A 22,518-nucleotide genomic window follows, 5' to 3' on the forward strand; every position below is an offset into this window, starting at 1 on the left:
CATCATTCATTTTTTTTCTTCTTTATTCATTCACGGGATGAGGGCATCACTGGCCAGGCAGCATTTATTGCCCATCCCAGAGGGCAGTTAAGGGCATCACTAGCTTGTCCAGCATTTGTTGCCCATTCCTAGCTTCTCTTGAGGTGGTGATGAGGGATCTGCTTTCCTGAACCGTTGCAGTCCATTTAGCGTGAGTACACCCACAGTGCCATTAGGGAGGGAGCTCCAGGATTGTGACCAAGTGAAGCTGGAGGATGGAGCAACAATGATATTCCCAAGACAGGATACTGAGTAACTTGGACAGGAACTTGCAGATGGTAGCATTCCCATGTGTCTGCTGCCCCTGTCATTCTAGATGGTGCCAGTGATGGGTTTGCAAGGTGCTGTCCAAGAAGCCTTGGTGAATTTCTGCAGTGCATATTGTGGATGGTACACACTGCTGCAAGTTCACAAATATTATCGATGGACTTCACTGCTACAATGCAGCTTTACTTTGTAAATATGGAAATCTACTGTTCGCAATCTAACAATAAATGGTTTTGAGCTGTACTTCTTGGTAATTGACACCAGAAATAAAACCTGAAAAAAATAGAAAAACCCCGCAAAGAAAAAGCTGACGATTAGGTGCTTCACTTTGAAACGTAGCATATCACTGCCAGAAAATAATTTTTAAAGAAGCACCATAACACCATGACGATGAGGTCAGCAATGCTTTTGTGTAAATGTAACTAGTATTGACAACACAAACTATGTAGAAATCTGAACAAAGACAATACAACAGGTGTAACACTTAGGAAATATTTTATTGAATTGTGGCATTTAAATAACTCTAAAAATGTATTAATCTGTTGACATTTAGAACACAAAACATTTACAAAAATCAGTGGTCCATTGTCATTAAACATTAAATAGTTCAGTTGATACATTACCAGTTTATAAAACTGTACAAACAAAAATTCATCCAACGAATTCTTTTAAGATCTTAGTTTCTCTTTGGTATTTCAAGTTAAGATGAAAAATGTACAAAATAATATCTATGATCCCTTTGCATCACAGCTTACTAGCTTTAAAAAAAAATGTTTATATACCTCTGTACTCACTAAAGGATTGGATCCCAACCCACAAGACTGGAAGATGAAGTTTTGTCTTCAAGGTTGTTCAACTCTGATAGGTTTGTCTATTTCACTCAAAAGGCCACTTACTAAAATTCCTTGCACATGGTAGAGAGAGAAAGAAAAAGAGAGAAAGAGGGGGAGGGATGGAGAGAAATAGTTCTCAAGCTTTCAAGACATGAAGAACACCAACACATCTTGATAGTACAGTTAGCCTTCAGTACAACGTGCTACCTCAACATCAGCTAAATGCCCTAGCCAAAGGAAATGCACTGTAGCTTCAAGGGGCATTAACAAACTCTAGAGTCGGCTGGAGAATATGGGCAGAAAACAGTAGGTTTCGGTATTAAGCAAGAACAAGACCAAGACAAAATACACGTTAGCCACCAAGAACATCGACCAATATCTTTCTTACAATAGCAATAAATGCAGTTAAATACTCCTGATTACTTGTATTCCTATCAAATACATTAGTGCTATCTGAAAGAAATGATCAGAAACAAATTCAGCTTTAAATTGCATTTTATTTTTTCAAAATGTTGAGTAAAACAAAATTATGATTTCTACAGGGCTGTAGCTCCAAGACTTGTTCATTTTATTTGTAAGTCAGCGAAGAGGGAGAGATGTGCCAGACAGACACTAATGCTTTGACCACTAATGCCTGTAGCTCTGATGCACTGTTATCTCAATGATATTACAAGTTGCTGCTTTTTGCAAAGGCAACATGCAGAGACATACTCAATTCTGATTCACTCACCAGGGACCGTTAACTGTTATAGTGCAGCACGTCATAGCTATTGCCAATAAGCTATTGAAAACAAGTGTTTATGGTTATAAATAAATTGAAATTACTTATATCTGTAAAGAAGAATGTCATTGTACAGGATTAGTAAACATTCAGCACTACCTCTGATCATATTATTACCTGAGCAAGAAAGGAGAACATGGACCATAGCAGCTTTGTTATGGCACCACCTATAAATTCAAATACAAACAGGGCTCACAGAATTGGCAAACAAAAAGTATGAAGTGTCTCTTACATCTTTTTGGCTAAAGCACATTCTTACTTTAGCGTATAACAACTGCTGTAACCTATAGTGTTGAGTCACAGCAATTGTTCCATTAAGTTTGAAACTGTAAGCAAATCCCATTGCATTCCACATTTTACTTTACTGAGGATGGAGGGAAACAAAGGACAGAAAGGAAGACAAAAACAGTGGGCCAATAACCGAATATTGCCAGCCTGGGAGAACAGCAACCTGCTACCTGATATCCGATTGAAACATTTAACTGCACTGTTGAATACTTCTTAAGCAAAACAGACCTATGCACTCAAATCTGGATCAGTCTCTCCAAAGCAATTGCTGTAATAGTTTATTCTACTCTAATATGGAATGTTTATTATTTATCTATTGACACCTCAACCCAAAAGCCTCATCTGATTGGATTTTCTATGCTGACCAACCTAATTCTCTTATTAAAGTCTATTAAAGTGAATAGGGGTAACAGTGGCTAAGACAACAAACAGGAATCCAGGGCCCTCCTATTTTCTCAGTAGATTCTGATTTCTAACTGACTACAATTTCTTAGCTTCAGCTACCATGTTACAGTTGCTAATCATTTGGGGCACCTGCCTTAACTGTGCCCTCCACTACTGCTGTCAGCATTGCTCTTGGGATCAACAGAATACTCAAGCCTCTCAACTGCAGCAAGGCGGCAATCCACAGAAAGGAAATCCATACTGACCCAATATTACCTCAAATATTGCCCAGCTTTGTTGTTCTGTCACGTTCTTCATAAAATTACAGGATAAGCTATGAAATAGCTTTTTAAAAACATAACCATTAATCTTATGTAATCAAATATCAATTAACAATTCTTGCTAAAATTTTCCATATAGTTAGGAATTTCAATTGCCAGAGATCTGTTCAGCATATAATGAGAACTACTAAATGTTCTGCTTAAAATTTGATGCTAGCAAAACATATAGAACTTAGATTGAATACAACTCCAGAATGTTGTATAGTTTTTAGGATACTTCTACTTTGAAATACCTCTTAAGGACAAATATTTGGCGGACATCAAAAGAATGACTCACTTACACTGGTCTGTCTTCAGTCCTGTTGCAACGTATGTTGGTTGTATGCTTAAAAAACAGAAGGAACAATGAACTGGCTGCACACATCACACCACAACACAGTGGTCAGCTTATAATACAGATCAAGTTAATGAGGCCCTGGTGCAGACAGAATGGAAAATGTCAATTCTAGAGCAAGGCATGGATAAGGGCAAGATAGTAACACAGAAGGTATACCAATTAACAGACAAACTGCTGAGAAGGCACCAAGGAAAAAACAAGGCTGAGTGAAGAGATTTACTTATATGAAAATTTGATTATGATATACATGCTGGTTAGCTTTCCCTCCATCTCCTAAACAATATTTCTAAGTTCAAAGCATCTACTATACCTTAGTACCTCCACTGTGCAAGCATCACAGACAATACAGCAGAGCATTACAGTGAAGGGCAACACAAGTAGTTTTGGAAGGGATGGAAAAGACAAGACAAAAGTTCAGTGAATACTGCAATAAAAGCCCAAATCACGTTAGCACCTTTAAATTTTGTTTCTTGACAAAATACAAAAGCTTAGATGTGGCAGACATGTTAAGCTATTACATGTATCAGAACAGAGAAACAAAAATGGATGAACATATTAATTAGTAAAGAGGAAGGGAAAGGAATGAAGAAAGGAACCAGTGGCATCTTTGTTAGATGACCATCTCAGTCAAGTTACCTCTCCCATAGTCTGTTTCTTTATCTTCCTTACTGCTTTAGTCATTCACACATCCTTCCTCAACAGTTCTATCTTTCACTTGACTGAAATAATGCAAAATGTAACTCATTCAGTACACTGGCGCTTTCAGAGTTTGTTGGGCTGCTTGTTGTTACCCCTTTCCATACCCTAATTTTCCTGAAATTAATATAGGGGATGACTCTCATTTTTCTCTTTATTTTAAACTCCCCCTACTTATCCTCAATACATTCTTAAAATCCATTATATCTTTTTCCAGTTCTAATAAAAGGTCATTGATCTGAAACACTAACTCTGCTTGTTTCTTCACCTCTGCTGCCTGACCTGCTGTGCATCTCCAGTATTTTCCATTTCTATTATTTTTCAATTCTCACGAAGGACATTGGGACAAAATGCCAACTTTCCGTCCTAATCACAGATTCTGAATGACCTGCTCTGCATTTCCAGCTTTTGTTTTCATTTCGATTTGAAACATATAACTTGTATCCATCTTGATACAGAGTAACTAACAGAGTAACGCGTTTTTGGATATTTTCAAACAGAATTGCTTTGTTCACTCTTGTTCTGTAACCTTTATCATTCAAATGTTACCTGTTCCAGCTCACTGAATTTTGCAGTAAGTTAAAATAATTGAACATTATATTGGAACAGAAGTCAAGCTGAAGAGAGAAAATAATCAAAGTTTCTGAACGCTGCCAACTCAGATAGTTAAGTATATCAGCTTGGAACTGTTTTTGGAAGTGAACACAGATCTTCCCGGAGCAGGCCAATATTATGCCCAATAAGACGGAATTGTTAAATTCGGAGAAGTAATGATACCCGTATTGACTTTAAATTTCAAATCGGGAATTGCATAGGATGTACTTGGGGCAAGGCAGCACCTACTTCAAACCCTCAAGAGTGGAACTTTCAACATTCAAATGTCATCAAACTTGTGCTTCAAATAGTCTTTCATGACTTTTGCAAGAGGAAGTTCATCCAGTCCTTTCAAATTTTGAAGGCCAATACACTGACGAATCCTAATTCGGCACAGATCTTGTAAACTTCGAGGCTGTCCTAGAGGGGGCAAAAAAAAAAAACCCATTACACCAATGTCCCATGACATGTATAAAAGATCAGTTGATCAAATGTTATGGAGGTAAATTGAAATGCTAAGTTTGCTTTCTTTGGCAGAGGTTAGAGGACAGGTTGTATTAGTTGGCTGTATGTATATATCAGGATGATGTCTTTGCGTAACAGTAGTTTTAAATATTTACCAAACTAGTGGCCATTGATTCTGTATTAAATAATAAATTGGACTAAATTTCACAACTTATGGGTTGGTCAATAACATAGGAACTAAACAAATCTAAATTTCACATTTAATTGCACCTTTGCAGATGTTTAAGGGTCCATTTTCTAGAGCAAATTTAAAGATATGGATTGTTGTTCTTTTTCTTGTTTCATGCTCGCATTGTTACAGGATTTTGAAGGAATAAAGGTAGAAATTGTGGAGGCAGAAATCGTGGGGGCAATGACCATAATCTGTTAGTATTCCCTGGACTGGGGAAGTTGCCAGAAGACTGCAGAATTGCAAGCAGTATGACCTTATCCAATAAAGATTGTGAAGATAATATATGCAATTACAGACCAGTTGAACTTTGGTTGTGGGGAAACGTTGAGAAGCAATTTTTCATATTAGAATGAGTCATCACTTTGGGAAAAAAACAGATTGATTAGGAAGAGTCAGCATGGATTTCTAAAGGGAAATGTGTTTAACTAAATTGAAGTTTACTGAAGAGGTAATAGAAAGGGTCGATGAGTATAACACTGTTGACGTGGTAGACATGGATTTACAGAGGCGTTTGACACAGCACCACACAACACACTTGTGATGAAAGAGATAGTAGGAACATGGATACAAAACTGCTTGAGTGATAGAAAATACAGTAATGGTCAATGGATATTTTTCAGGCTGGAGGAAGGTTCATAGTGGAATTCTCAGGGCTTGATATTAGGACTCTTGCTTTTTCTGATATATATATCTGGATCTTGGCGTACAGGGGAAAACTTAAAAGTTTGCAGGTGACAGTAAACTTTGAAGAATTGAAAACTGCAAGGAGCACAATGTGGAACTCTGTAAGGACATATGAATGGACATATGAGGTTCAGTGCTTATGATGATGCATTTTGGCTGGAGGAACATTAAAAGGCACTATAAAATAGGGCACCATTCTAAAGGCGGTGCAGGGTCAGAGAGACCTAGGTGTAAATGTGTACAGATTGTTACCGTGCGACAGGTGGAGACAGCAGTAAATAAAACGTTTAGTGTTCTCAGCTTTACTAACAGGGGCAGAGAGTAAACAGCAAGGAAGAAGTGATGTTTAACTTGTACAGAATACTTGTTGGACCTCACCCAGAGTACTGTGTACAGTTATAGATGTCACATTATAGGAAAGATGTGAATGCTTTGGGAGAATGCAGAAATGATTTGTGAAAATAGTTCCAGGAATGAAGAATTTCAATTGTAAGGATAGATTGAGATTGGGACTGTTCTCCTTGGAGAGAAGATGATTAAGAGGAGATTTGATTTGAGGTGGTTTTCAATATCATGGACAGGATAGATGAGATGATACTGTTCCTGCTTGTAGAAGGATAAAAGGGTAAGAGGGCATAGATTTAAAGTGATGTGCAAACAAAGCAAGGATGATGTGAGACATAGCTTTTTCACACAGTGAGTAGTTAGGGTATGGAATGCACTGGTGGCAGGTTCAACTCAGGCATTCAAGAGGGCATTGATGATTATTTAGACAGAAATGGTGTGCATGGATCTGGGAAAAAGGAAGAAGATTGCCACAAGGTAACAGATCTGGTGCAGATGCAGAACAGCCTCCTTCTGCATTGTAACAATTCTGCAATTAGGACTGAGACAATAATTTGATGAAAGGAAGATCTGAATAAACAGAATTCGGTGTGAAAACAGAAGCAGTACCTTTAATCTATTTTGATAAATTATTAGAAGCTTTTGTGGATGTGTTCTATTCTCTTGAACAGCTTCTTCATGCAAGTATCAGAGCATGAACCACATGCTTGAATGTCAGCTGCAGCATGCATTGATGCTGGCACTGCCAATCCACTTATATGAAGGCCAGCCCAAATCTTTTAAAATGTCACACATTTATAGAGTCGTTAAGTCATACAGCTAAGAAATAGGTCCTTCAGCCCACCATGTCTATGCCAACGCCAACCAAGAAACACCAATCTACAATATAACCATATACCTGCATTTGGTCCATAGCCTACAATGCCCTGACATTTTAAGTGCTCATCCAGACGCTTCTTAAATCTTGCAAGAGTACCTGTCTCTACCACTCTCTCAGGCAGTGTATTCTGTATTTCAACCACCCTCTAGGTGATTTTTTTCTCTCAAATCTCCTCTAAACCACCTACCTCTCACCTTAAACTTATGCCCTCTTGTCTCAGACATGTCTGCCATGGGGAAAAAGATTCTCACAGTCTACCCAATCTACACCTCTGATAACTTTGTTATCAGATGTCCCCTCAGTCTCTTCTGTTCAAAGGAAAACAAATCCAGAGTAAATCAGTCTCTCCTCATAACGGAGGCTTTACATCCCAGAAAACATCCCAATGAATCTCCTCTTCTCACTCTCCACTGCAATCATGTCCTTCCGATAGCATGGTGAAAACTTCCTTGCACCTACATTCTATGCCCCAGCAAATGAAGGCAAGCATCCCGTTTGCCCTCTTCACTACCCTATCTACTGTGCTCACATTTTCAGGGATCTATGGACATGTACGCCAAGATACTTTTGTTCCTCTGTACTCCCTAGGGACCTACCATTCATCGAGTATATCCTTCCCCTATTAGACCTCCCAAAATGTATCACCTTGCACTTAAATTCCATCTGCCATTGTTCTGCTCAATTTACCAGCTGATCAAGAATTATATTTGATTTGATTTAAAATTAACAATACTTCAAATATTTTGTATAAATTACATTTCTAGGGTACACTGCATGTGTGGCTTTGTTTCAAAAGATGAAAAGTTACTCTGTTTTGGTAAATTAATAGGCTTTTTTTTTTTTAAAAGTACAAGTCTTAGATAATCTATAGGTTTTATAATGCTGTCTCCAAAGAAATGTCAGTGCACCAACTGGTACGTGCCAACAAACTGAAAACAAACATACCAAGTTTGCTTTAGTATTCGATTGGTCAAACAAGAACAAACCTGTTACAAATTCGGGTAAGCCACAGATAGCTACTTGGGTTCATTAATGTTAATACCTCCCATGAGTTTTATGGGAGTTGACTCTTGATGTCCTACAGCTATTTGTATGATTGTGTAAACCAAAGTTGCAACAACGTAGACCATATTCTTGTATATCTTGAACTTTATCTCTTCAGCCCCTCTGACAGCAGACCAAATTAGTATTAGATAAATGCACTTGAATAAAATCAATACAAGTTCACTCCACTTCACACAAAAACATTGAACATTAATTGGTTACAGGTTCAAGTCTGAGCCCGGGACTGGAGCACAAATAAAAGGGTAACACTCCAGTGTAGCGATCACCTGAATTGCCAGAGGTGCCACCTTTAGAGAAGTTGATAAACTGAGGTTCTCGGCCCTTTCAGGTGGAAGTAAAAGATTCCTTGGCATTAGAATTATGGAATAACTAAAAGACAAGAAGATCCTTTGGCCTGTCAGCCATCTGCCAGAGCAACTCGACTAATCCCAGTCCCCCTCCACCCCGCCTACTTCCTCATACACAAGTTTATTTCTTCAGATTCTCAATGAGGACTGCCCAGAAATTGAAAAAGGGGCAATTTTGCGACTGAGACCTTCTGCAAAATGTTCCACTAAATTACAGTCAGAAACTTCAGACTGTTACCCAAAACAGTAAGTCTAACTCCTAGGTAGCTACATAAAAGGACTACTCTGCAGACACCACAACACACCACCCTCCCTACTTGTCCTACCATATTAATCCTGAACTTTCACTTCCCAACCCCACCTGCCACAGGTACTTTTCGCTCACTCACCAAAGCCACCCTTGGCCACATTCCCAGTCACTCATTCACGCACATATCTCTTCATACTGAAGATTTAAACGTACTTAACAGCATCTAGTGCTGGAAAGAGTCTATGTGCAGATTCCTCCCACCCCACTCCTGAGCGTAACTATGATGGAATTTATTCCAGAGCTGTCCATTCTGCATTTGTGGAGAAGCCAGCCTCAGAAGACCTGGCCAAAAAGGCACAGGTACAGCAGGACACAGAAATTGAATGGAAAATTCTCAGCAGCATTTTAAAAACCTTCACATTTCTTGTTAATTTATCCATGCAGTCTAAATTAAATACAGACATGGCAATCAGGACAAGTGGAAGTGGTGTTTCTTGATGCCTCAAGCTTTCAAATCTAAAAATGAGAAAAATATGACTTACTTGTAACCTCCTGTAAGAAATCTAAGCAGGGTCTGCTGGTTCCAGATAGACTTACAGAGACAGCCAGAGGGGTCTGTCCCTCATAGTTCCTTGTGTTACAGTCTGCACCATAGTTATGTAACATCCGTGCACAAAGTACGTCATCCTTTAGTGCAGACAAGTGTAACGGAGTTTGTCCATCCTCCATCCTGCCAAGGTTAGTGTCTGCACCTCTTTGAAGAAACATTCGACAATATGAGTGGTTGCTTTTGATCACTGCATATCGCAGCAGGAAACCATTTTGAATGTCAATGTTGGCATTGTGATCCAAAAGAATTTTCACACAGCTTGAGCGCTCTCTGATAATGGCAAGTTGAAGTGGAGTTGTGCCTTTATCGCTGAGTGGATCAACTTCAGCTTTAAACTCCAGCAGCAGTCTGACAAATGAGTCTCTGCCATAATGGGCAGCCACATGGAGAGGAGTCCATCCGTCATTGCTTTTAGCATTGATAATATCAGGTCTATGCTCCGATTCCAACATCAACCTTGCAATCCGTGCTCGGCCGTGCATGGCTGCATAATGCAATGCAGTGAAACCTCCAATTAAGTCTTTAACGGTGGGATCAGCTGGAAAAAAAATCAAAAACAATTAAAAAAGGTAATATCAGGACATTTTTTTTTAGAAGGGAAAAAAAGAAACACTGAATCAGTACTTAATTTAAATAAAAGGCCGTGTTCCAAAACTGTAAAGTTAAAAAAGGTTTGAAGTGATGGTTTCCAGGGATAGTGAACTCTAACTCCAAATGGTTGGTTCTTAACTTCCCCAAGCAGCCGAACGGGCCTTTCATTTCAAGGACAATTTGGGATGGCTAACAAATTTTTGCCTAGCCAGACTCTATCGAAGAATAGATTTGAAAAGTTGCAACAGAAAAAGCATACCTTTCATTCTTCTCAAATACCAATCTCAAAATAAGAGCTACAGAACAACACTATCGCACATAATTCAAGCATATGCTGCTTAATTAGCAGTACGGAGGCAGCTTTGTGGTGCTGGAGCTTTCAGGTCAGGTGGTAAACAGAAGTCTGTTTGCTCAACTAGTTGAAAATAGTTCAATGGCAGATTTGGAAAAAAAAGCAAACTACTAAGTTAACTAGCATGCTTGTTTACATAATAAGAATTATATACAGTGATTCATTGGATATGGTTTACCAGGATATCCTGAAACTTGATAACATACTACATGAACACATTTCTTTCAATACTGATCTTTGTTGGACAACTTCAAAGCTCACTTGAGTATCGTTCATCGTCTGAGCCAAGACTAAGTGTGGCAGGCTTTCAACCAGAGATGATATTAAAGCCAAGATTGATCCATTCCCCATCCATTGTCTACACATTCATGCTTCCAGTAGATACAGGTACACTAACGGTACCGAGTACAATAGCATAGTGGTCATGTTACTGAACTAGCAAGTCAGAGGCTGGGACAATGATCCAGAGATAAATTCAAATCCCTGCATAGTAGCTGAAGAATCTGAATTAAGTTCAAGAAATACAACAGGAATTGGGATCAGAAATTGTGTCCATCAAACTGCCAGATCGTTGTAAAATTCCATCTTGGAGTGAGCTGAACAACAGCGGTTAGACCTTATAGCAGCAGAAAACTGAATGGCATAGCTAGAGAAGGTAAAAAAAAATTGCTAAGCAACATCACAGGACAAAGATGCCTAAACAAGGCTAGGAAAACATTCCGGTTTACCTAACTCCGACAATTTAGAGTAAAAGTTAGATTAAAAAATTGTTTAGATGCTAAAAGAAGCATACCAAGATGAAAGGGATTGCCCAGAGATAAACATTAGGCAACTGGATTTAAAAACGCCTGAAGTGACAACACAAGTAAAGCATTGGCGAGTAGCTGACAATATTTCCCCCCCCCCCAGTTCTTTGGTGTATAATAAATAGTGATAGCAGGGCAGCTCATCTCATGGAATGCATATTCTTTAAAAGTGATTACAGCTTGATATAACAAAAATTGGACAGGTATGCCCATAACTAGCAAATTTTAGGTAAATAGCCTGCAACTCTATGTAACAACACTGAGAGTTACCCAACAGCTCAAGACAGCAGCACACGAGTAAATTCTCACGGACATTCTTTTTTTCTTTATTCATTCACAGGATAAGGGTGTGGCTGGCGAGGCAGCATTTATTGCCCATCTCTAATTGCCCAGAGGGCAGTTAAGAGTCAACCACATTGCTGTGGGTCTGGAATCACATGTAGACTAGACCAGGTAAAGATGGCAGTTTCCTTCCCTAAAGGACATTAGTGAACCAGATGGGTGTTTCCAACAATCAGCAATGGATTCATGGTCATCATTAGACTCTTAATTCCAGATATTTACTGAAATCAAATTCCACCATCTGCTGTAGTGGGATTTGAACCCCGGTCCCCAAAACATTATCTGGTCTCTGGATTAACAGTCCAGCGATAACACCACTAGGTCGTCACCTCCCCTAAAGGAACAGGAAATAATTGCTGGCCTTGACAGAGCTACCCACAACTCACAAATGTGAAAAAAATCCTGCTCTTCAACACAGGGGTGCATAACAGACTTATAACCCATGTGAAAATCAGGCTGAATATGGAAAGTTCAAAGGGGAAGAGAAGAAGAAATAGGAGAAGAATTTGGTGAAGATTAGTGGGAAGCCTTTAAAATCCAGCAGAGGATAACTAAAAAAGGAATAAAAGGGGAAATAAAGAAATATGAAGGTAAGCTAGCTAGTAATATAAAATGAAGATTACAAGAGTTTTTTTTCGATATCTAAAGGTGAACAGAGGCAACAGCGGACTGCTGGTAAATGAGGCTGAGAAGTAGCAAAGAAATGCTGGAGGAACTGAATAGGTACGTTGCATCAGTCTTCAAGGTAGAAGAAACCAGTAGCGTACCAGTACTTCGAGAGAATCGGTTGAGGGGTGGGGGCTGGGGGTTGCAGAGGTAAGCAGTGGTCATCATTAAGCAGGTGCTGGGGAGGCCGAAAGATCGAAGGTGGATCAATCACTCGGCATAGACGGACTACAAAACTGCTAATGTAACACCCCTATTTAAGGGAGGGAGACAGAAAACTATAGGCCGATTAGCCTGACCTCAGTCATTAGCAAGATTTTAGAGGCCATTATTAATGATGAGATTGCAGAGTGCTTGCAAGTGCGTGGCAAAATAGGGCTGAGTCAGCACAGCTTCATTAAGGGGAGGTCATGCCTTACAAATCTGATAGAATGCTTTGAGGCGGTAATTAGCAAATTGGACAAAGCAGAACGAGTGGACGTGATCTTTTTGAATTTCTAGAAGGCTTGTGACCAGGTGCTGCACAGGAGACTACTAATTAAGATAAAAGGCCACAATGTTAGGGGCAAGGGACTGACATGGATAGAGGATTGGCTGACTGACAGAAGGTCGAGAGCAGGGATAAAAGGGTCTTTTTCAGGATGGCAGTGCGTGACTAGTGGAATTTTGCAGGGGTCATATTATACTTTAATGATCTGTGTGAAGGCACTGAGGGCATTGTTGCTAAGTTTGCAGATGACACAAAGACAGGTGGAGCGACAGGTAATGTTGAGGAAGTGGGGAGGTTGTAGAAGGACTTGGACAGGCTAGAAGAGTGTGCAAAGAATTGGCAGATGGAATACAATGTGGGAAAATGTGAGGTTATGCTCTTGGTAGGAAGAATAGCAGCATGGGTGATTTTTCTAAATGCAGAAAGGCTTCAAAATCCGAACACAAACGGACTTGGAAGTCTCAAGGTTAACATGCAGCTTCAGTTGGCAGTTAGGAAAGCAAATACAATGTTAGCAGTCGTTTTGAGACAGCTAGAATACAAGAGCAGAGAGGTACTGCTGAAGCTGGATAAGGCTCTGGTCAGACGGCATTTGGTTTTGAGCCCTGTATCTAAGGAAGGATGTACTGGCATTGAAGGGGGCCCAGAAGTAGTGTAAAAGAATGATCCCAGGGATGAAGGGCTTGTCATGAGCAGTGGGTGAGGGTCAACACTCGATGGAGTTTAGATACAGTGGGTGGGGAATCTCCTTGAAACTTACAGAATACTGAGAGGGCTGGATATAGCGATCATGGGGAAGACGTTTCCAATAGTTGGAGAGACTAAGACCCGAAAGCACAGTCTCAGAGTGAAGGGGCGACCCTTTAGAACTGAGATGAGGCAGAATTTCTTCAGCCAGAGGGTGTGAATCTGTGGAACTCATTGCCGCAGAAGGCTGAAGAGACCAAGTCACTGAGTATATTTAAGTCAGAGACAGATAACTCTTGATTCCCTTACTAATCAAGAGCCTATGGAGAGAAGACAGGAGAATGGGGTTGAGAAACACATTAGCCATGATCAAATGGTGGAGCAGGCTTGACGAATGACCAGTCTAATTCTTCTCTGATATCTTATGGTCTTAGATAAGACAGAACATAAGAGATGCCAGAAGACACAAAAGTTAATCCAAATATCTTCCGCACACATGTAAGTAGCCAAATGGTGGTAAAAGGAGGCGTGAGGTTGATTAGGAAACAAAAAGATGATTCAAGCACGGAGACAAAAAGGTCATCTGAAGAGTCATCAGACTTGACAGTAACTTTACTTTCTCCCCACAGGGCCTGTCCGACCTGCTGAGTTTCTCCAGAAATTTCTGATTTTCATACAGAAAGTATGGTTGAGATACTGAGTATTTTGTATTTGTCTTTACCAAGGAAGATGCTGATGCAAAGTTACAGTGAAAAGTTAAAAAAAAAAATCACCAGATATGTGGGATTTGAGCATATGATTACAAATCATTAGTCCCAGCTTCTGTGTAATATTCCAGTGATATAACTATTATACTATTATTGCAGAACTTGAAGCTGTGATAGATGACACACAACTACTAATTGAGAAGCAAATTAAGCAATGCTCAGGAGGCAAGAATTAGAAGAGAACAGATATCAATGAGGGTTGAAAGGCTGGAGATCATAAGAGATATTAAAAAAAATCAAGGTCATGGAGGGATTTGAAAATAATAATGGGAATTTTAAAGCAGGTATTGCTATCCAAGAGAAACCTAGGCCAACAACACGAGTGTGATATGGGCAGAGTTTTGGATACCCTCAAGTTTACAAAGTTAGACAGTTGCTGGGAGAAAGACAGAGTAAGTAACAAGGTGGCAGAACTTGTTGCATAAACTGAGAACATTAATTTCAGTCTTCCCGTTATTTAGATGGAGAAAATTTCTGCTTAGCCAGTACAAGCAATGAGATAATTTAGTGATCATGGAACAGTTGGTGGTGAGGCAGAGCTGGTTATCAGTGAACAAATGCTTTGTTTTTGAACAACGTCCCCTTAGGAAGCATGCAGATGACAATGAGATGATGATCTTCAGGGATGAAGCAACAACCACAATTGCAGATTATATTAGATAATTAGACTGCTAGTGACAACCGATGTCCCACCCAGTGCATGGATGTGGAGAGCATGTGGTGTGATCAGTATGTCAAGGTCTGCAGCTAGGTTGAGACGATGCAGGAGAGATAGTTTACATTTGATATAGTGACACTGTGATCTTGATTAGAAACGGGGGCCTTGGTAACTTTCATCACGTCCTCCAACCTGATCCCAATGGCTTGGTACCAAAAAAAAAAAATGAAGAAGCCTGTCGGATTGTCAATTCAATGGGTCAGGAAGATCCTTCAAGAAAAGGATATATTGTCCCTCCCCAGTCTAGATTAACTTTTACTGTCATCCCACACTGTATGGTTCATCATCAATACCCACAGGGCAACACTAACCTACATGTATTGGCAACATTTCATGAACAAAACAAGCAAAATGAACAGGCCTACAAGTTTTTAATATAAAAACAATCCTTCACTTAAAAAGATAATTGTCTGTTTTTTGTCTCAAATGTCTCAAAGTGCATCTCATGGAATAAATTATTTCATGATGACTATCACTTAGCTAATGCAACAACTGTTCCCGCAAAATAAAATGGGAAGCATCCAAAAGTGAGATAAGAGTCCAGAGACAGTATGTTCCTGTTAGGGTGAAGGGCAAGGCTGGTAGGTGTAGGGAATGACTAGACAAATTGAGGTTTTGGTCAAGAAAAAGGATGCATATGTCAGATATAGACAGCAGGGATCAGATGAATCCCTAGAAGATTATAAAGGCAATTGGAGTAAGAGAGAAATCCCTGTCCAAGGCTTTACCATAGTCCACGTTGACAACGTCTACTGCTCTGCCCTGATCTATCCTTTTAGTCTCAAAAACGTCAAGTTTGTGAGACATGATTTCCCATGCACTTAGCCATGTTGACTATCCCTAATCAGCCTTTGTTTCTCCAAATGCACGTAAATCCTATCTGTTAGGATCCCCTCCAACAACTTACCCACGACTGATGTCATACTCATCGGTCTGTAGTTCCCAGGTTTCTCCTTACAGCCTTTCTTAAATAAACACACAACATTAGCACGTTCCAGTCAGATGGCACCTCACCCATGGCTGTAGATGATACAAATATCCCTCTACTATTTTAAACTGAAAGTAAACTGTATGTAAAGCTCTCTCAATGTTGTCTGCATCAAACACTTACTGGAGAGGGGCAGCATAGGGTTAGAAACAAAGTAAAGCTCGCCCTACTCTTTTCAACTGAATGCAAAGCTCCTTGAACAACCCCTCATGGGGCACAGTAACAAAATACAAATTAACGCTCACAGAAACTTATTTAAGGAAAGGTAAACCTACTAAATTAAATAACATTTTCTGGAGTGATGATGTACCCCAGCTGCTCTACAGACCTCTGTTGTGCTGGTCAGCACTGTACGCTCCCTCTCCAGAACCACCTGAGCATGGACATAACCGCAAAATAGCGGCGAATATTCAGGAGTAATGACCCCCTCCACTGTCTGCTGCCTGAAGCGGTTAATAGCCACTTTGGCCAGGCCTGGCAGCAGACCCATGAGAAGGCCCTTTGACCTGTCTGACCCTGTCCACACGAGGTGCCCACAGATCAGGAATGTAGGGCTAAAGAAAGTGCAGCCCATTACACGTTTCCTTGTCCCAGAAGGCAACCATACAAAGAAAAATTACTGCAAAAAAAAATTACTGCGCTCCATGATCCTTTGATTATCATTAACATGCTGAAAAAGCTGAACAGTCTGGTTGGCATCAAATAAAAGTAGGATTATGGGCCATCAACTGGAGTCTGTGCTGCATGGGCAAAAGTAGATACAAGTATTAGGCATTGAAAAGTTAAAAATTTTGCAATAATTAATATCAATTACTTCAATATTAACCAGAAATGGGTAACCACAGTGCAAGACAGGAGCTTGACACAATACATCATTAGAACAGCACATCTAGACTTGACTGTCAAATGGTGGGATCAACAATTTTAGAGTGATCAAACATACACAATGAGCAGCAGGAAAATACGATTTCAAAATTAAATAATTGGTCAAGGGACAGAGGGATAAAGGAACAGCAAAAAAATTTGAACAATGTACCATTCAATCTACAAGACAGACATGTACAGCAGTTAAATTTGCAACTCCAAGGCAGGAAGTCTCAAATAATTCGGAAAATAATATCCATTTTTAGAAGAATCCAAGAAACGACTAAAAGAAATTTAAAAAAGCATTGTGGTGCATAAAATAAATGAAGAAGAAATCCAAAAAAGTGTTAAGTAAGGTGAAATGGCTAAAAAGAAAATGATTGGTTAAAAGTTAAGGGTAAATTTTCCTTATTAGTGACTGGCATAATTTGGGCACATGGGAATACCATACTGCTGGCTCACCCTTTCTAACGGCATGCATGGGATTTTCAAAGAGAAGGATATGGATGATGGTAAGATTAGGGAGGGGTATATTGATATTATAGGGCATGTCAATGTTAAAAAGGTGGTAGTGTTGGGTTTCTTGAAAAACATGAAGGTAGTTAAGTCCCCAGGGCCTGATGGAATCTATTTCATTTTACTGAGGAAGGCAAGGTAGGAAATTGCTGTGGCCTTGACAGAGATCTCTGTATCCTCTTTAACTACAAGCAAGGTCTCAGAAGATGGGAGAATAACCAATGTTGTTCCTTTGTTTAAGGAGAGCAACAGAGGTAATGTAGGAAATTATAGACCAGTAAGTCTTACATCATTGGTAGGGAAATTGTAGGAGGAGAAGATGCTTCGGGATAGGATTTACTTGCATTTGGAAAATAATTGACTTATTAGGGATAGTCAGCACAGTTTTGTGCAGGGGAAATCATGTCTCTCAAATTTGATTGAGTTTTTTAAGGAAATTACAATGATGATTAATGAGGATAGGGCAGTGGACGTTGCCTACATGGACTTTCGGTAAAGCATTTCAAGGCTTCTCATGATAGGCAAGTCCAGAAGATTAAGTCACATGGAATCCACAGTGAGTTGGTAAATTGGACACAAAATTGGCTTGGTCACAAAAGGTAGTTGAGGATGGGTCTTTTGCTGATTAGAGGCCTGTAACTAGTGGTGTTCCGCACAGATCAGCTCTGGGACCTCTTTCGTTTGTAAAAATGATTCCATGAAAATGTGAGCAGTCTGATTAATAAGCTTGCAGACGGCACACAAATTGGTGGCATTGTGGATAGTGAAGTAGTATACAGCAGGATACAGATCAATTGGCAGAGAAATGGCAGCTAGCTCTGGGCAAGTGTGAGGTGATGCATTTTGGGAGATCAAATGCAAGAGAAAAGTGTACAATAAATGGCAGGACTCTTAGGAGTTTTGATATTCAGAGGGACCTTGGAGTTTAAGTCCATAGTTCCCTGAAAGTAGCAATACAAGCAAATAAGGCAGTAAAGGAGGAGTGCAGTATTCTTGCCTTTATCGGTTGGGGCACTTAGTATAAAGATTGGCAAGTCACGAGCAGCTGTCCAAAACTTTAGTTCAGCCACATTTGGAGTATTGTGTAGTTTTGATCACCATACAGTGGGGAAAACTGTGGAGGTTCAGGAGACTGTACAAATGAGGTTTACCAGGATGTCGCCTGGATTGGAGTGTATTAGCTACAAGAAGTCGGATAAACATGGACTGTCAGAGGCTGAGGTACGCATAACCATAGTAAACACTGACCAGGCAAAGCTTTGCGACTTCAACATCCCTCAAAAACATCTATGTAAAAGCATCAACATACCTCCTAAAATCAACGTAAAAACATACAGTAAGTAATAAAGACACAATGCAAGAGGTATACACATCACAGTTATATTTTATTTACAACATAAATACTTGTACATTGTATTAGATCATGGTATTTGAGGTATATAAATGTATGCCGGTTTATCAAGTGTGCTGGTTACAACAAGATTTGCTGTGTACAAAATTGAGAGGCATGGATAGGGTGGACAGAGTGGACAGTCAGGTCCTTTTCCCAGGGTGGAAATGTCTAAATCTCTGTCTCCTAGTATTGAAGTGAAAGGGAGAAATTTAAAAGGCGATGTGCCACACAAGTGGTTTTTTGAAACAGAGAGTAGTAGTTGCATGTAATACACTGACAGGGGAGGTGGTATAAGCAAATACAACATTTAGACAGACATGAACAGGAAATAGAGGGATATGGACCACGTGCAAGCAGATGGCATTAGTTTAAAATGACTTCATGATCAATGCAGAAAAGCTGCGCTGAAGGCCTGTTCCTGTGCTGTACTGTTCTATGTTCTGTTTGTAGTGACATTAGGCATGTATCCTGACCCAAAATAAAGGCAAGCACATATACAGACACAAATGACAGTTTTCTCTGAGCTGAATTAGCTGCAAGGCACGTAATTGTTCTAGACATCCAGCAGAGTGGGAGGGGTTAACATTTAAAGGAATACTTTGTTCAAGTTAAAAGAAAAAAAACTTGAAATATTAGAATCAAGGATTATAGAACAACAGCATAGAAAGACGACATTCAGATCATTGCACGTACATGACTGTAAAGTCAGTTCTTCCCATTTTTCATTAATTCATGGGATTTGGGTGTCACTGGTAATGCCAGTATTTATTGCCTATCCCTAATTGACTCTTAACTGACCTCTAGGCAAACACTTTGCTGTGTGTCTGGGGTCACATATAGGCCAGACCAGGGAAAGTCAGCAGTTTCCTACCTTAAGAACCTTACTGAATCAGATGGATTCTAGTATTTCCGGCAGTACTCCACTGTGGAAAAGGACTCTGCAAATTTCCCTCCCCATCTAAGGCAGATGCTGTTAGAACCATAAACAGTCATAATGCTGTTACCACAGGTTAAATTTTCCAGGGGATCTTGTTCATTTTTAGTGGTTCTTTTCTCATTCTCAATTATTTTATTAGATTATGCAGGAACATTAGCTTCTGTATTTGTATTTGAGTATTCTTCTTTAGATAAAGATTGTACAACTACCAAAGAACACAAACATCATTAAACATCACTAAATATTTTAATTTGAATCTCAAATTAACAAAAACCAACTCATATAATGGTAAATAAATCTCTAAACGCTATCTCTAAAATGAGATCATGGAGGAATGACACAGATGGCATTGAATGGTTCAGTTTAGTAGATGATGAAGTGAACCAGGAGGTTCCAATTGAAAATCTGACAACCAAGTAAGAATGGAATGAATTCCAGGCCTTTCCTCAGGTTCAAATAAATGTTACACTAGTTTTCATACACACACAAAATCAGCTCCACACAGGAATGGATACTGGCAGGTAGAATAAAAAGGTAAATCCTAAGTTATTTCTGACGTACATGAAGGGAAGTGTACCTCAGAAACAAAGTAGGGTCCATTAAGGACCACAGTGGTAATTTCACGTGGAGTGGTACATAGAGTTCAAAATGAATATTGTCCATTGGTGTTCACTAACATGGGTATTCAGAAAGGAGCGAAGGATAAACCAGAAACTATAGATTAGTCAGTCTAAACTCAGTGCTGAGGAAACTATTGGAAGCAATTCTGAAGGACAGAATTAATCTGCATTTTGAGAGACAGGGATTATTCAAGAAATAGCCCAGAGGTCCCATCTGACCAACTTGACTGATTTTTTTTCAAAGAAGTGACCAGACCCACAGCAATGTGGTTGACTCTTAACTACCCTCTGGGCAATTAGGAATGGCAATGAATACTGGGCCAGCCAGTGATACCCTCACTCCGTGAATGAATTAAAAAATGGTATATAAATGAAGGCAATGCTTTTGATATAGTCTACCTGGACTTCGGCAAGACTTTTGATAAAGTCCTGCATGGGAGACTGATAGCATAGCTAAGAGCCCATGGGATCCAAGGAAATCTGGCAAATTGGATCCAAAATTGGCCGAAAGGCAAAAGCAGAAGCTGATGTTCGAGAGGTGTTTTCCAACTGGAGGTCTATGCTCAATGAAGTCCCACATTGTGGCCCTTGCTGTTTGTGTGTAAATGATTTAGATTTGAATGTAGGAGTATCACTAAGTTTGCACATGATACAAAAATTGGTGGGGTGGTAGTCTGCGAGGAGGATAGCCTTACGCTACAAGAGAATAGATGAGCTGATTCCTTTGCTTTGCTTGTTCTGCCCAAGTGCATCACTTCACGTTTATCTGGATTGAATTCCATTGCCAAAGGAATACATGATGAACAGCAGGACCATAGGATGCACCGAGGATCAGAGGGGCCTTGGTGTGCATGTATACTCGTCCCTTAAGATATCAGGTCAGGTGGATAAAGCAGTTGAGGCGGCATATGGGATAATTGCCTTTAATAGGCAAGGCATAGAGTTGAAGAGCAGGGAGGTTATGCTGGAACTGTATAAAATATTAGTTGGGTCACAACTAATGTACTCAGTTCTGGAAACCACATTATAGCAGATATGTGTTAACAGTGGAGAGGGTGCAGAGCAGATTAACCAGGATGTTGCCTGGGCTGGAGAGTTTCAGCTAATGAAGACAGAGTGGACAGACTGGGGCTGTTTTCCTCAGCATAGAGGATATTGAGATGGGACATGATTGAGATGGATAAAGTTACAAGAGGCATAGATAGGGTAGACAGGAAGAGACTTCTCCCTTTGATGGGGGGGATCAATGACCGGGGCAGAGATTTAAGGTAATGGGCAAGAAGTTTAAGAGCTTTGTGAGGAAAAACATTTTCAGCCAGGGGGTGGTGGGGATCTGGAATTCACTGTTTGTAAGAAGGGTAGGGGCAGAAAACCTCATAACAGTTAAGTATTTAGATGTCCACTTGTGATGCCAAGGTATTTATATACAGGGCAAGTGTTGGAAAACAAGAACAGAATAGTTTGGTGATTTGCTTAATACATGTGCCGTCAAAACAAATCTTTTTCCATGCTGTAGATCTGTGACTGTTGGTACCTATAGACCACAACCATTAGATCCAGACCTCCCACTGTAAGTTCCTTTCCAGTCCTGAGTGGATATTCCAAACCCCATAACCCAGCAGACAGAACAACTGTCTTTATTCTCACTGCTGGCTGCCAGAAATTGTGTCAAGCCCCTTCGTTAGACCTATGACAACTAGAATAACAACCACTATGACTACTACAACTACAACAACATTCCTTATTGCTCCCCCTACACTTGGATGGTTTCCTGCACCAAAGTGCCATGGTCAATTTGCATATCCAGCTTACAGTTCCTACTCTATGCTGAGCAGATGACAGAATTTCAAACTCATTGGAATCATGGGTCATGGGTGACTTGGAAGCAAGGTACACAAAAAAAACAGTACTATTGAAAGGTGTAGTGTCAGTGAGAAAGGTACTGGATATAATATCACAAGATTTAGTACGTGGTCTGTTGTAGTTCTTATGTAGAATATATAGTTATGAAACAGATGACTTAGGCATGAGCCTTCTTTGATTATTAATCTCTTCAAATTCTGCACCTATATTCTCTTCTCCATTTCTTCTGCTTCCTTTCCCATGCACCAATGCATTCTGCTTCAACCCTGTGTACCAATACATTCTGCTTCAACCTCCCCGTGCACCAATGCATTCTGCTTCAGCCCACCACTGTGTGCCAATGCATTCTGCTTCAGCTCCCCCGTGTGCCAATGCATTCTGCTTCAGCAACCCCCCGTGCGCCATTGCATTCTGCTTCAGCCCCTGCCATGCGCCAATGCATTCTGCTTCAGCACCCCCGTGCACCAATGCATTCTGCTT

The 22,518-nt window shown here is 39.9% G+C and overlaps 1 protein-coding gene across 3 annotated transcripts in view; it reads right to left on the reverse strand.

Moving 5' to 3' along the window:
- Positions 1-1,616: 1,616 nt before the first annotated feature.
- Positions 1,617-22,518, reverse strand: part of asb7 (ankyrin repeat and SOCS box containing 7) — a 56,464-nt gene continuing 35,562 nt past the window's right edge. For all 3 annotated transcript variants that reach the window (XM_048616069.1, XM_048616071.1, XM_048616070.1), the window contains exons 4-5: positions 9,371-9,976; positions 1,617-4,980 (exon numbers count right to left, since the gene is read on the reverse strand). In XM_048616069.1, the coding sequence (XP_048472026.1) occupies positions 4,841-4,980; positions 9,371-9,976 (746 nt within the window). In that variant the 3' untranslated portion in view covers positions 1,617-4,840. The remainder of the gene's footprint in view (positions 4,981-9,370; positions 9,977-22,518) is intronic.

This window comes from Rhincodon typus, chromosome 33, assembly GCF_021869965.1.
Source record: "Rhincodon typus isolate 14 chromosome 33, sRhiTyp1.1, whole genome shotgun sequence".
NCBI classification, from domain to species: domain Eukaryota; kingdom Metazoa; phylum Chordata; class Chondrichthyes; order Orectolobiformes; family Rhincodontidae; genus Rhincodon; species Rhincodon typus.